Genomic DNA, 16,712 nt, shown 5'->3' on the forward strand with positions numbered 1-16,712 from the left:
CACTCAAACTGGAATTCCTGAACTGCCTTTCTCGCCGATACTTGAAGGGACACGCCCACACCAACAGTCAATATTAATGAGAGCAGCTTTAATATGAAGCAGTGTTGGTTATACTCCACGCTGCATGAAGACATGTTCCTTTATATCCTTTCCTCGCTCAATTTCCTTGTGCTCCACCTGGCACTCGCTGGGAGACACGCTCCCTACGGGGTGTCTGCACCGAGGTCTCGGGGTGTCCTATCAGCCGTGCTGGAACACTTCCAAACGAGTGAGGGGGTGTGACCTTACTCAGTGTGGGGGAGCGGCTGAACACAGAGATCCACTAATATTGCTGAAATCCTCATCCTGTCCCAACATGAGGCCAGTCAGGCTGCAGAGAAACCTGGTTTTGACTGTTATCTTCCTATGTGCTGCTCCGAGCAAGTGATTGCGAAAAAGATTTACTGATTTAAGTGGCTCAGCGGCTTTCTGTTTTTCCACCACAGAAACGTAAATGTTGATCCTCATCTGGATCAAGAAGAAGCAGAAGTTGAATTCCGGCTCAAGGGAGTGCTGGGACACATCGAACCAGTCCTCCAGTTGGGCCTGGGATCAATCACATTTACCTCATATACCTAGTGGCGGATGGCTGGTGGTTAATTGAAAGCAAGTCTATGCTAGAAACAGGCAGTCTGTCTCTTTCATATCCTTTTTTCCCCAACACAGGAAGCTGGAAAAAAATATAGCCGTGTGCCAGTGATTTAATGAGTCAACATTTGGTATCCCACTTCCTTGTTCAATCCATGGTACTAAAAGATAATATAATAATGTATTAAATAATGATATATGAATCACTATGAAGAGTCTATAACAACTCTACAGCTTGTCATTTGGTTGCATTCTATAAAGTTTAGATCACTTTAAATTGACTTAATGTGAAAAAAATTATGGGTTAAAACTTCACAAGCAACAGCTTGAGTACAAAAATGACATTTATCTCCACTAAAGTATCCCACGTTCATAGTTGCTTGTTGTGAAAAAGCCACTAGAACAGTAAACAAAATCTGCCATTGATATTAAGTCAGTATGAGTAAAAAGCCATATCTATACTAGTCTATATCCATGATGTTCCACTTCCCGGATTGCTCCGGTGCCGCCGGAAATTCCTCATATTGGCCGGATGTCCGTTACCTTCCGCTTTCTTTGTGTTGGCGTTCTAACCTCCGGTGGATTTCTGAGGACTGTGGTTAACTGCTCCTCAGATCTCTGCAGGGTAAATCCAGACAGCTAGCTAGACTATCTGTCTAATCTGAGTTTTCTGTTGCACGACTAAAACAACTTTTGAATGTACACGTTCCACCAAAACAAGTTCCTTCCCGAGGCGATTTTGCAGCGGCACCGTGGCTCCGTCTGGCGCTTAGCGTCGCCCAAGACGATTGTGATTGGTTTAAAGAAATGCCAATAAACCAGAGCACGTTTTTCTCCCATCCCGCAATACTGTGTAGACTAGCCAGACCCTCCTCCGCAGTGCTGTGGAGGAAGGTCTGGCCAGACTATATCTATACAGAATTAACATATACAAACTATCATACTGTATATATTCATAAATATTCTGATAAGCTATGAAAAATAAGAAATATGAGCTGGCATGAAATACAAGCAGGTCTTTATTGAGTGAAGTGCCTTTATTGACAACAATTCCAGCGGATAAAACAGCACGCACACGGGGGGAGTTACACCCTCTTTAACTCTGTGTGTGTGTGTGTGTGTGTGTGTGTGTGTGTGTGTGTGTGTGTGTGTGTGTGTGTGTGTGTGTGTGTGTGTGTGTGTGTGTGTGTGTGTGTGTTCCTGCCGTGGGGAGTTTGTAAACAAGTTCTCAAACTCTTTGTGCTTCCTGGTAGGCTTTGCTTGCATTGTGGGACGAGTGGGCAACCTCAAGGCCACACATCAATAGAATAGGAACTGACAGGTTGATAACACACACACACACACACACACACACACACACACTTAGACACATGAAATTAAAGCTCACACTCAAGAGGAATGAGGATGAAATATATGAGCTGTAGTCAAATAGAAATGTTGCTCTCATTGTGTGTGTGTGTGTGTGGGGGGGGGGGCATACGCAGTTTGAAGGAATGTAAAGCCCCAGGCTAAAATGTAGGAGTTCCACCAGTGAGATCAGCCTCATACCCCCAGCACACACGCACACAGATAAAGACGGTGTTTGAAGCATGGATGTGTGTGCAGTATTTAGTCTCTGGAGAAAGCCTAGGTTTAGTTACGTAGTTTCAATCTCACACACTTGCAAAATGCCTGACTGACAGACACACACATAAGTAAGTAAACAGTTAACATGTGCACACTGTCACACACACACACACACACACACACACACAGACAAAATCTTCTGGATCAAGCTCATTGATATTTCAGCTGTGCCCTCACACTAACTAACTGTGTGTGTATGTGTCTCTATGAAGCCTGGTTGATTTACCTAAATATAACATGGGTCCTTAAGGCTTTTGGACACTTCTTTGCATCAAGATGTGGTACAAGATCTTTGTTATTTTAACTAAAGGCTCCAGTTGACATACAGTACAGGATGTAGGATTCTTAACAGCACTACAACCAAAAAAACACTCTGTACTGTCTGCCAAGAATTACTCATTTTGGTTAAAAACAAGTCAGCCAATGGATGGGTTAGGGTTAGTGTTTTGCTAATTATTTGCCAATGTATGTCTATGCCTATGTCATGTACAGTAAATTATTGAAAAAACTGTCGATAGGACGCCTCTCATGTTTTGTCATTCTGAAACTACCCTGGTTAATTAAATGAAAAACAAACTGGTATCAGTTCTGCAGAACATCTTTACTGTGGGTGTGTAATACAAGAACTACACTTCCCAAGAGTCCTATGTATGGTATAGTTGCTGAATGTTAACAAAACTTTTACTGGCAACTTTAAAGTTGCAGCATCATGTTAGGTTAAGAGAGTTGAGAAAAACAAGAAACTCTATATTAAAAAATACATTGGTGAACACAGTCAGCCCACAACTTCAGCTCTATCATTGCGGAGCAAAATGTAAAATGTTGCTTTTCCCCCTAAGAACTCAATACTAGATTGTACCATATGAACACTGCACATGCTCCTGCTGCACTCCACCGATTAACCTTAACCAACTTTTTGTTTTAGACATTAGCATACCACTACCTTTTGCAACACCTTCATTCCCACTATAAACCAGTCTTGCACTTACATTTAGAATACTCGTATTGCAATGACATTGCACATACTGTACGTACTTTCTGTGTATAAGTATATATGTACAGTTTATAAGTAAATGTATATGTTGTCTTATTTATTGCTGCCTTTGACACAGTGAACCAACAGATCCTCATCCTGAGACACTCCAGGATCTGGGTGTCTCAGGTTCTGCTCTCTCTTTGCTCACATCTTACCTGACAGACCGAACCTACCGGGTAACTTGGACAACAACAAGACTGAGCTCCTTTTCCTTCCAGGGAAGGGCTCTCCTACCCAAGATGAGACTATAACAATTGACAACTCTGTGGTAGTCCCTACCCAGACTGCTAGAAACCTGGGTTGACACTTGTCGACCAACTCTCCTTCACTGCCAACATTGCTGCAACTACCCGACCGTGTAGATACGGGCTGCATAACATCAGAAGGATACAGTACGTCCCCTTCTAACGCAGAAGGCGGCTCAGGTTCTGGTTCAGGCTCTAGTCATCTCACGTCTAGACTACTGCAACTCCCTCCCGATTGGCCTGCCTGCATGTGCCGTCCGGCCCCTGCAGCTCATTCAGAACGCAGCAGCTCGACTTGTCTTCAACCTCCCCAAGTTCTCTCACACTACACCGCTCCTCCGCTCTCTTCACTGGTTACCAATTGCTGCCCGCATCCTCTTCAAGACACTAGTACTTGCATTCAGGGCCACGAACGGTTCAGCCCCAGCATACATCCAGGACATGGTCAAACCCTATACCCCAACCCGCCTACTCCGCTCTGCATCAGCCAACCTGCTTGCTGCCCCCTCACAGCGAGGGAGAACTAATCACTCAACGAAATCCCGACTGTTTGCTGTCCTGGCTCCTAAAGGATGGAATGAGCTCCCTATTGACATCAGGATGGGCGAAAGCCTACGCATCTTCCGCCGAACGCTAAAAACACATCTCTTCCGACTACACCTCGGATAAACATAAAAAAATAAAATAAAATGAAAAGTATATGTATATTTCTTGAAGCTGCACTTTCATATGGCTCTTTGTAGTTTTGCTTATTTAAAGCTAATGTACTTACACTTCTTGTTTGGAGTTTGCACCTTCAGGGTTGAAAGCACTTAACTGGAAGTCGCTTTGGATAAAAGCGTCAGCTAAATGACATGTAATGTATAGAGATGGTCCGATACCATTTTTTTGCTTCCCGATACCGATTCCGATACCTGAACTTGCGTATCGGCCGATACAGAGTACCGATCCAATACCAGTGCGTCATATATTTTATTATGTTTTAAGAACTGTATACTACTATCCCTGTATGGATGGGATATTATTTCTATCTTTGTTGTCGGTCTGGCTCAGGTTAAACTCTTTGTGGAACATGAATGCCACAGAACGTTCTTTTATTCTGCAATTTGACAGTCAGTTATAAACGGAAAAAGAACATAAATAAACTACTTTAACGTATTTTTTCTTTAGGGCTTTATTACGTGGTATCGGATCGGTGCATAAACTCCAGTACTTCCCGATACTAGCGTTTTAGGCAGTATCGGAGTCGATACTGGTATCGTAACATCTCTAGTAATGTAATGTATTTAATGTGCATTTGTCCTGTGTGTGTGTGTGGAGCATGAAGGGGTTACAACTTGCATTTCATTGTGCAACTCTGTGTTGTAAAATGACAAATAAAAGTAACCTTGAACCTGAAGTCATATTCATGCCATTTCTGTGTTTAAAAACTTTTAAATAAACTGAGGAAGTTGCTGACCAGAGTAGGGAAGTCACAGCCATAAAAACAACGTACAAAACATGCCGGAAAGTGACAGCAAAGCCACAAAAACACAGTAAAGAGAGATATGGAAGCGATAACAGTCAGTCAGTCATGAAATATCTGTCAAGTGTTCCTGCTCTGTATTAAGCCCTCATGAATGATTTTTTTTTGCATGCATACAATAAAAGATGCCCAGCCCACACGGGCTTACAAGACACCATTACCTAGGACAAAGGACCAGTGACATTTCTCTGAAAAATCTCATTTAAAAATACTGTTATTGACCCTCCCAAAAAAATGGAAATAATTCACCACTGCAACATGTTTTATTATTCATAATAGAAAATGTTTTTAAATAAAAAGGAATATTTAGTGAAATTTCAATCGAGTCTAGAGGAAACTCTAAAATTTCATTGGATATCATGAAATTGGTCCCCGTCAAAAGAAGCATTTCCTAATTTGCCTCAGATCCAATTTCCTGAACGATTATTACACAAATGATTGAATGAAAGAGGGGAGAATGTGGCAGGATTGGACTGATCTAAAAATAGAATGTTCAGGGATTTATGGGTAAGTGACAAGTTTATATATTTTATTTAGACATAATTTCTATATGACGTCCATATCATGTGGCCCCTCAAACTCTTTAGAGGGAATAAATTAATGAGGTGTTTTGGAACTGAACTGACAATAGTCAGTCAAATAGAAAGTCTTTTATTCTCTACATACAGTACTAAAAGAGTAGTTGCAACTTCCCTAAAATAAAATGGCACTGGCACTTGAGCTCACGCTAAACTTTTAGCAAGTCAATATGCCAAAAAAAACTTGCTGGGAATTCCCAAAAGCATTAAATATAGTACTGTAGCTGCACTGAGAGCGATTATGTAAAAAGTGTTTATTTATTCATTAAAGTCCATTTTTATTTCATTGGGAATTTGTCAGAAATCCAACTGCTATGACATAACAGCAGCTGGCTTTCTGATCAGTCAGAGCACTCCTTTCAATCTGCCCGTCTCTCCATCAATATCACAACAGTGCTACTTTCTGTCAAAGCTAAAATGGGTGAGGTGTGAACAGTGTCCAAAAGAAAGTTTGGCTTTGGGGTCACCGTTTGATTTAAATGTTTATTTGAAAATGTTATTTTGATTCTTTGTTTCTGGAGACACGGTTTCTGTCCACTCAACCACTCTTTGTCCACTGGGACTGCAACTTGCTGAGAAACCATCTCGCTTCCAAACGATAGATCTTAATGACATCGGCGTCTCCTCCAGCTTCACGCTACATCTACACTACTACGATTTCATTTTAAGAGCGCGTTTTGAGAAAAAAAGATCTCCATCGTCCGTCCACGCAAGAGTTTGAGCTCCAGTAGCAGAACTAATCTCCGTCCATATTAACATGTCTGACAACACATATCACATGACCATTCTCATACACTGAGCATGTGCGTGCCGGTGTAAAACAGAAGCAGATTGTCTGACTCTGCGGTTGAAAATCATGGATGTAGAAGTTGAAAATCCTTTGGAGAAAGAACAACAATGGAAAGAGACCAGGGATTTATTTGCTTCGGCCGACGACAAGGTTGACCGGTTATTGAAAAGGTATAGAACCCCAGTAGCCTACCTAACAGATAAGACTGACTGATGTGCATCGTCTTTTCCAAAGGTCTTCGTTTGTGCCCGTCCAGACTACAAAGCAACCCCAGAGTTTTCAAACTGAAACGGGGGCAGCAGTGTTTCTGAATGTCTCCGTTGTAGGGGCTCGGAAACGCCAGAGTAGTGCGGACGCGAGGCGTAAATGTAGCAAAAGATATTCTTTTTAAACCAAAACGTCGTAGCTTAGAGATGTATCCTCAGCTTCTGATTCATCATATGATCTATACATCCAGCGGCTAACCCAACTAGCATGTCCGAGCTAACAGACAACGCCTTTCCCACTGCCAAAGCTTTCTAGAGGGAACGCTCACACCTTTATGTACTAAGACGTAGAGTTAATTAGATAGTCTAATTCAACAGGAATCACTTAGTGCATACCGAATCGAAGAAAGTTGTGTCCCAAACCCTACACCCTGTTAACGGTTCAGCCGGTTAAAATCCCATTTAATCAGTTACTGGTATTGTTCCTACAGGCCTGACTGGAACATCCTTCTTAAGAGACTAAATCAAAGAGACAAACAAAGGTGTGAATGAGCATCCTAATATTTATCATTATGTTTATTTAGGAAAGAATTAAACTAATTCCATATCTAATTGCATATCCAACACATCCCTTTCCAAGCCAACTACATCTCCCAACATGATGTAAAATTCAAAAACGCAGTGAAAGAGGGAGACAGACCACCCACCATGTCAGTAATTGATTGCTGTGTCGACTGCATTTGACACCACTGCTCTTTAGAGGCAGGATCAGAGCATCACACACACACACACACACACACACACACACACACACACACACACACACACACACACACACTACCCAGAGGTAGCAGAGTGCAGGACAGGCATTACTAATCAATCGTCCTCGCAGCAGGAGTCGACAGGCTGACTAGAGGATTAAAGAGCTTCCCCTTGAGACTCCAGATTCCTATGTGGCACCGCAGCACTGTTACACATCCACAACTCATGAAATCATACAGACACAACATGCACATGGTCCTTTGCATCTACTTTTCCCTAATTTTCTTTCATTTATCCACTGAGCTGTCCCCAAATACAAACATACACAAGTCTTCGATAAAGGCTGCCAACAATGGACAGCAACTCTAATGTCAAGAAATTACAAAAACATTAAAGTAAAACAACACGACAAGTCTTCAGTACTAGCGCAAATACATATTGACAATATCAAATATTATGGACCACACAAGACATGTTTATATGGCCTTCATTATTAGTAACCAGAACATGATGTCCACAATATTACAATCTAAGGAGACCATTTCCAAAAACACCCAGCAGCTCTTTAATCTAAACATTTGAAAGTGAAACACAAACCACAAGAAAAGTTGTTTCACTCACTGATCTGCGCCACCTTTACGGTTACAGGGCTGGATGTTTTCTCGGCTGCCATATGCCACCTCCCTCCTCCTCCCGAGCTCCTTCCTCCTTTCTCGATGAAGGCTCGGATGCGGCAGGTGTACACCCCTCCGTCCTCGCCGCTCACCCCCCTCACCCCCAGCCTGTATTCTCCGACTCCCGTCCGCTCCAGGCTCGCCTCCCCTCGCTTTCCTTGCGCACCGCTCGAGGACGTGTTTGAGATCACCACCCCGCTCAGCTCCATGGTGATGATTTCGCGGCCGTCGGCCAGCCAGGTCACTTCCAGGGCGAGGGCGGGCAGGTTGTCGGCGGCGACGGAGCAGAAGAGAGTCAGCTTCTCGCCGGGGGAGAGCAGCAGAGGCGTGGAGGAGGGAGAGGAAGACCAAGCCTTCACGCTGAGGGACTGGCCTTGAGAGAACGGAGACAGAGACAGCATCAGGCACTTCATCCTTATGTGAACATACTGCAGCAAGATTAAGGATTAACAAATAGTGCTTTGGTTTTTAATAAGTCCTACAATTTAAACAATCCTGAATTATTATTCATTTATTAATTATTCTGCAGAAAGACAACACTGGACTTCACAGAAGACCAATCACGTAGCGGTACTTTGTAAATCAAAGGGTGCACACATTTAAATTCTGAAATGCAGCACCAATGTACACATTTTAACATCAAGGTCATCCATTCTGATGGATATCAGAGGAAAAATAGGACAAGATGAGAGAATAGGATCTTAAAAGACAAAGAAAAGTGTAATTCATATATATATATATATATATATATATAAATAAACGCCAGACTTCAGTGATGCTGAAGAAGAACTTTTTATTACAGTAAATTAAAATTCTGTCTTTTCGGTGCAGTTGGATCGGTCTCCAGTAACAACCTAGGCAGTAGTATGTGGGTAAGAGACTCTGTATGGTGTCTGGAAAAGGACAAAAGACACAAAGCCCACTCTGTTTGACTTTTCTCATCCTCTTTACTCAAGTCAGTAAGTCAATATGAACTGACTGGCACACAATGGACCTGAGACCGATACCTGTGTGTGTGTGTGTGTGTGTGTGTGTGTGTGTGTGTGTGTGTGTGTGTGTGTGTGTGTGTGTGTTGCTCATCTCTGGTTTCATTACAAACCACTGGGTGTTTTCCAGCACTTAAAGAGGATATGGTAGCCTAGAAAGATATAAGATATGGTGACCACAGTAACCACAATGAATGAGTGAGAGACACAGTGTGTGAGTGTAGGGGCCTCTCTGCGTACAGAATAAGACAGACAGTGAGGGTCACGAGCCTCCTGGGACAGAGCGAGGCAGAGAGAAGAAAAAGTCTCACAGGATGAGGGGTGAGAAGATGCCATTAAAATAAAGACAGCCACACAACAGAGAGGACACTCTCCCACGTCCCTCCCCCTCTCTCTCTCTCGCTCTCTTCTCATCCTTTATTTTCTCCCAGTATCACATCCAACATAGTAGCACAGGAAACTGTGAAAGTGCAGGAACCTTTTTTTAATTAAGAACCAAGATGGAGATTTGAGGATTATCTATTGCTCCCTTTAGAGTACTTATCTACAACAACTTATTACTACAGCCATACTACTTCAGGCACACTGTTAAGGATGTGAAGGGGAACCCCTTAATGCCAAGTTTGTGTTGCACAGGATCACTTAGACGTAGCCTCTGTGACCCATAGGGTCTGAAAATTGGCACCAATAAAAGTATGCTGAATTAGCTCATGTCTGTGTGTTCACATTTGACTGAGTTAGGACTCCGAAAATGAGTTTTTAAACTAATTACGCCTCATGCCTCACGTCTCTCCCTCCACGCCCCCCAAAATTGGAAAACCTCCGATGTAGACAGGCCTAGAGTTTCAAAGGGAGCTTTTGAAGCCTGGATTTACCACCTGCTATCTTTTTAAGTTACCAAATTCAAAGTTATGTCACAGATATGAGGACACATGCACGGAGCTAAGGCTGGGCAACAAAGCACCGACCAACATGGCTGAACGAGACTGGCCGAAACAGCCGTCAAAGAAATGTCTATTTGGGGCATGTTTCATGCTTCACGTCAGCTTTAGCGTTGCACTCCTATAACATCGTTATAGACCAATCTGCAAGTCACAGAATCCAGCCTGACATTAGTTTAATCCCTCTCTAGTGGTCTAAAACATACTGACATACAACAAACATTTAAACAACCTAACATACCACACACCAACTAACAGACAGAGAATCCGCTGCAGGCATTTTGTTACGACTACTGTTAGTTGCCAACAGCAGCAGTGACTTTTTAAGAATGCCAAATGATGAGAAGAAACCCAATACAAGTGCACCACTTTGTGGCACCGTCCTCCATGTTAAATCTCCAGTGTAAACACTGCTTTATTGAACTGCAAGTCCACAACTCTGCTTTAGTAAATCATAAAAGGTCACAAAGCAGAGACAGACTGAACCCATGTTGTACTGCAAATATTACTGCATTTACTGCTGCTACGCTAATAGATAGTGATTCTGCGTTAATACTTGTACTGTAGCTCCTGCTGTCAGGATTGCATTTCTTTTTCTTACCTGTAGGAGTTACAGCCACAGTTCCCATCTCTTTTGTGCTCTCCACGATTTTGATCCATTTCCCTCCATTTTCATACGTCCATTCAGTTCCGTTGCATTCATAAATCCCTTCATCAGACGTCGTCACTTTGGAAATCACCAGTTCAAAAAATCCGTTCTTCCCGGGAACCAATCGGATGCCTCCGTCAGCGTAGCGCCGGGTGTACTTGGCCCCTGTGACCACGTCTCCCTGAGGGCCAAAGGTCAAAATTTCCTCCGATGTCGCTCCCCTCTTCAGCGACCAGGTGATGGAGAGGTAGGTGGGGAAGGTGAGCTCCCGGGTGACGTTGCAGGAGAGGGTGAGGTCACTTCCTTCTGGGACGACTGGGGGCGGGGTCAGGGGGGAGACCTTGAGGGTGTTGAGGATGACTGACGGGGAAAGAGACAAAATATTTTTTTTAGGAATACGATAACTGTAACAAGGTGTACACACACACACACACACACACACACACACGGTCCAAGTATGTGTTTGTGGGTCTCATCCACACCTCATTAAAAATTGTTTTTTTTATATATTTTCTTTTTCCATCACTTTTTTTATTCTTCTTTGCCATTACTCGTACAGAGCTTGGTGATAATATTAGCGGCGTATTTGCATTTCCTCCCCATTTTTCTTCATTGTCTATTACTGGAGGCATATTCTGAGCTGTGTGCAAGAAGCTCTTGTTTACTGCAATAATATGTTTAAACCAATTTCGACTGTAACAAAACTTCTTATTGTTTCGGTGAAAAGCCAGCAAAAAACCAAAAGCAATGATCAAGGTACGAAATGCTTTGTTCTGCCTCCTTCACAGCACTGTGATGTTGAGCAGGGGAAAACTTTGTTTACGTGTAGGAAATAAGCCTGAGAGGGATGTCTGATTGAAAACAGACATGGTAAAGTGGAAGTGCCTATGTAACAACTAAAATAACTTCAACAGGAGTTACAATGTTAAAAAAAAAATTATATATATATATATATATATATATCTATTATATATATATATATGATATTATATATATATATATATATATATATATATATATATATATACACTATATATATACTATATACACACACACACACATAATTTCACACAAAATATAGGTCAAAGATTCAATATGAAACCATTAAATGCAGGTATTTATCAGGGGGTGTGACAGAATCATAAATAATGATGACTGATTATGATGAAGTCAGAGTCGCTCTACTACTCTTGTCAAGGTCTCTAGCTGTAGGAGAGTTAAAAATAAAATAAAAAGAAGCTCTAGATAAGGCTGTGAATTTCTGATGTGTGTATATGAAACACAGCCAGAGGAGTTTTCATAAATGTTAGTGACTTGCCTGCTCAGGTAAACTCACACAGTCTGGCCTTGCTTTGCTCCGATAATGAAAACGTCCGGATGCTAAATGTGGCATTCCAGAGTTTGAGCAAGTCTTAACAGAGGAGACTTTTACCATCTGCTTTGTTTCTGCTTTGTTAGGACATACTATAAAGGCTGATGAGTCACTATGTGAGAGGAAATTAAAAGAAAAAAAAAAAAACGGGGAACTTGTCACTGCTGGATATCCTGATGGGAGCATGACAAATGCCCCCACAACAACAACAGCAATACAAATGCTCTTCACAACAGGGAGAGTGAAGGAACAGACAGATACTTCAATGAATGGCATGTCTGCAGTGAAGACATGGGGGGGGGGGTTAGTAATAAAACTGAGTGGCAGGCCGGATGATTGCTTAACACAATTACAGGCTCTGTTTTATCATCACCACGGACTTATTTTGATCTTTTGCATATGAAAACACAAAATGCTACCAAATAAAAGGAATTTATGTGCATGGGCTAAGGGTTGTGTCCAAATACGCTATACTGACTTTAATAATCTACTTATAAACACAAAATCAACACGTTCAAGTTTCATCGCAAAACACTTATGGGATGCTAATGGTGAATAATCATTTTTGGATGCTAAGCTGCAGTCGTGTTACAAATTAATCCAAGAAGTGGCAGATGGCTGGGAATGAAGAGTACGAAGCTGTGCATTATGGGAATTACATTCATGGCACATTGACGCCCTGTGGGAAAGACCAATCTTTAAGAGTACAGAAAGAAGAAAAAAAAACTGTTCCTCTCCACTTTAGATGGTAAATAAAACTTAATACTGGATAAATTGAACAGTGTCTTTACCTAGAATGCTCGTATTGCACGATAATCTTTATTTATTGAAGATGCCATTCCCCCATGATAAAAACTACTGGCATATTGATTTTGAGACATTGGTACTCCTAATGTAAGTCAACAAGAGAATAAGCAACTGTTGCAGCAGGTGTGACTGTCATTAATTGTTTGCATGGACAGGATGGGAGATTCCTAAACAGAGCCACACCACATTGTGTAATTAACTTTGAGTGATGTGGTTTTACAGCACGACAGGAATGTGTGAGCCACCAGGTCAAATTTGGCAGGAAATCAGCTGAAATTCTTCAACCATGACCAGCACTTTATCCATGTTCAGAAGCATTTTGTCATGTAACCTTTTGAACCCCGTATCGCTCTGTTTTCACTCCCTTTATCCATCAACTGAGGGTTGACCTAAAACAGCAGCTCCACCTCACTTTTGGGTTTCAAAGCTGAAGAAAGCCTTGAAAGATCTGACCGAGGAGGTGGAAAAAAGGAAGGTTCTGACTGTGGCTCAGATTCCGAAGACAAAAGAAAGCATCATGGGGCCAGCTGTGAGGGCTGGGCACCGATGCATAACTGTCCCTGTAAAGGATTTTCTATTGACTGCGGGTTCTGCCAGTTACAGAAACAGTTGGCCAATCAGAGATGTGTAGGCAGGTTAAAAGAACAGCGGCATCATCTTTCTACAAAGCTAATGAAGTGTGGACATAACAGGACAGTACTGGACGCCACTAATCTTAGTGGAAGTTAAAGAGTATACAGCACTGCTGCTGTGCTGGAGTGATGCGAGCGTCTATGGCAGATAACGAAGGCAGTACGAATAATCAGCATTTTGCTCTATCAATTAAAATTAGCCTGAGAAGAGTTTTCAAATCTTCAGCGTCCTATACTTCACTTGTTTCTTACATAACCAAACAGCCTCAGTGGGGTAATGGAAGCTGTGTGTGTGCGCGCGTGCGCGTCTATACACAAGTCTCGACTGATATAGACCCTCCAGTAACAACTCTAACTCATCATCTCTGTTAACGACTGTCTCCTTCACACACACACTAACGCGCTCCCCTTCGTACACTATGAAATACATTTATTCGCTAATACATATGCTCTACATATACACGACACGATCTCTGTCGCACATAAACAGTGCTGCCTAGTTAATTCAGGTCTAAATTTAACAAGGTGTCTGGGGAGCAGTGCTGGGAAGCAGAGAGCAGCTGAACATGATGATGCATTATGGAGCCAACTAACCTGCTGTCAGACAATCCCTCTTTGTTACTCCATCGCTCACAATTTGCAAAATTCATAGCTTAAAAATGATCCTTAAACCCCTCATGATTCATTAAAAAAACAAACAAAAAAAAACAAGGAATTGTCATTTTTTTAAGTGGAGTATTTGGGTTAACAGTGGCTTTGAACCAATAGAGTTGCCAAAATGTGTGTGTAATTACTGACTTGATAACAAGAGCAAAAAAACTAAATTAAATTCAAAGGAAAATGCTGAATACGGGTTTCTCTTTCTGTTTCTGTGTCAGAAAATAGTCCAAATTCAAAACTGTACACAGCGAGGTCTGTCGACCATTCTAAAGTAACTAAAGGATTGTTTCTGGACGGTAGCACATAGATACGTGTATTTCAAACTGACCCTTGAACAGAGCGAGGGACTTGTCTTCTGCATTCAGTGAATAAATTAGTCAAAGGTCAAATACCTGGAGGAGTGGCAACATTTTGAAATATTAGTCTTTGAAGAACTATTGCAGTGGAGCTCTAAGATTAACTCAGAAATATAGGAAATGTAGTTGAATATTATGTGATTTGAATACAAATACTCCCAATATGTTATGACCCCATTCACTAATGGCGCTTACCCACCGTTAGTACCAGCTCTGCTCGGCCGCGGTGCCCCGTCCTCCATTTTCTATTGCAGATTTCGTACCGCCTCATGCGTGAGGCGAGCGTGGCTGGTCGTCATAGTGACGCCGCTGGAAACTGACGTGACCTAACGCGACACACACACAAACGTGGAAGGTGTGTGGTTTTTGACTCTCAGCATGTGGCTATTGCCACAGCCAGAAGACACATTTTGTTTCAAATGAAGCTGGAGGCAGCAACAAAAAAACACCGCTGGCTAAGCTATTTAAAAATGGCGGGTTTGTTCAGGACACCCCCCGTCTGTCACTAACAATGATGATGCAGTGATTAGTAACGATTCTCTCTGACCAATCAGTAGTTTAACGTCACCTTTTTGTATTGCCTCAGCTCGCTTAGAACCTCGACGGAGGCAATACTAAAAAAAAAACCTGTTAGCTAGTACCAGGCCAAAAAAGGTGAGTAGATTCGAGGCGAGTCGGGCAGGTACCAGGTAATGGAAAAACGCCATAAGACAAAGAGGGCCTTTATAGCAGTAATAATTCTTTGTTTTAAGACATTTAAAATGGTTCTGTAGTGATGATGACCCTAACCAGTAGATTGTTGTTTTACATCCACTGGTGAAGTGTATATAAGCCTCAGACACACCAATATAGACCATATACCTGTTGGTATGAATGTAAATACCTTTCCCTCCATTATCTTTTTTTGAAACAACAGTGGTAGCTTACATTGTCTGGCCTTAGTAAAATAAACCTGTCTAAAAGGCCTACATGTTGTGGTTCGAAATTGAAATTTGTATGGGTTGTTAAAAACTGCACCAATGTTAGTTTTAAATTTTTATGGCACTTTGTTATACAACATGAGAGTACTTTAATGGGTTAACTTGCAAACCAGGAAGTTGAAAAGTGATAGCTCTCTGGCGTAGTGGTATGCTTATCAGACCATGCAGATTAGATAAGGCAGTCTCCTAAAAAAGTGCAGAGATAGATAGATAGATATACATACATACATACTGTATTTTATGAGTTTATGAGGGTTGGATGAGGAAGTGCGGTATCTGATTTTTCTCATCAGTAGTGGGGTTAGGTCCCTACTTGTTTGACTTGTAAATGGGTGACTTGTCCTTACAGTCAAATTCTTGTAAAACAGGTTGTGTTTTTGATGAATCTTATTATCATTCATGCTCTGTATGCAGATGATATCGTTATATCTCCCTCCCTGCTGTGCTGGTCTTTAGCAGCTGCTCCCATTATGGTGCTGAATATAATATCAGATTTAATGTCAGCAAGCATTTTCTACTCAGGTAGAGGCAGTAAGATGTAATATCTTGGTTATCATTTCACAGGTGACTTGATGGATGGTGATGAAATCGTATGCTTAGGGCAACACGCTTGTATGTAAATGTCACATTTGGTGGATGTCAAGGTCTGGCTCAGATTTCCTCAAATCGCATAACTAATAAAAGAGTGGACAATTCATCCGACTGTATCTGATTTTTGCTCCGTGTTTGGTGCTTGGCTCTAATTTCTATGGTTAAATTACCATAGTTTGTAAGGCGCGCACATCAGGAAAATTATACCAACTATTAACTGTTAATAAGGTTTCCACTAATAACAGACTGTTTAACACTAAAAACCACGTAATTTAACATGCGTCCCTGTGGGGAGCTTTTATTATACGTCTATGTATATGATATTTGTATTCTTCTCTCAGCCTCTTGTGTTTCACTGTCCAAACCTCTCTCTCCCTGGCCCTGTTTTTGACACAAGCCAAGTACTCCCACCTGACATCTGCTCCCCACCACTAGTGTGTTGGGGTGTGCATGGTGTCTGCGTGAAAGCCAAATTATAAGCCAGTAACTGTCTAAAACCAGTGGAGGTGTATGTGTGAGGGAGGATATATACATGGTCAGTAGAGCATTTGTAAGTTATGGGGATAGCGGATACACACACACTTTTGCTTCTGAAATTTAGAACATCAAACACAGAGTCTCTCTCTCTCTCTCTCTCACCAGTGAGTTGGACCTTAGCATCGTAGTTGC

At 41.8% G+C, this 16,712-nt stretch overlaps 1 protein-coding gene across 1 annotated transcript in view; it reads right to left on the minus strand.

The window, feature by feature from the left end:
* ptgfrnb (prostaglandin F2 receptor inhibitor b) overlaps positions 1–16,710 on the minus strand; it is a gene marked incomplete at its 5' end in the record, with an annotated part of 53,748 nt that extends 37,038 nt beyond the window's left edge. The window contains 3 exons of the mRNA XM_078244156.1: positions 8,017–8,442; positions 10,598–11,005; positions 16,683–16,710. Coding sequence (XP_078100282.1) covers positions 8,017–8,442; positions 10,598–11,005; positions 16,683–16,710 — 862 coding nt within the window. The remainder of the gene's footprint in view (positions 1–8,016; positions 8,443–10,597; positions 11,006–16,682) is intronic.
* Between the last annotated feature and the right edge of the window lie 2 nt (positions 16,711–16,712).

The sequence above is a fragment of the Sander vitreus genome, chromosome 24 (assembly GCF_031162955.1).
Source record: "Sander vitreus isolate 19-12246 chromosome 24, sanVit1, whole genome shotgun sequence".
NCBI classification, from domain to species: Eukaryota; Metazoa; Chordata; class Actinopteri; order Perciformes; family Percidae; genus Sander; species Sander vitreus.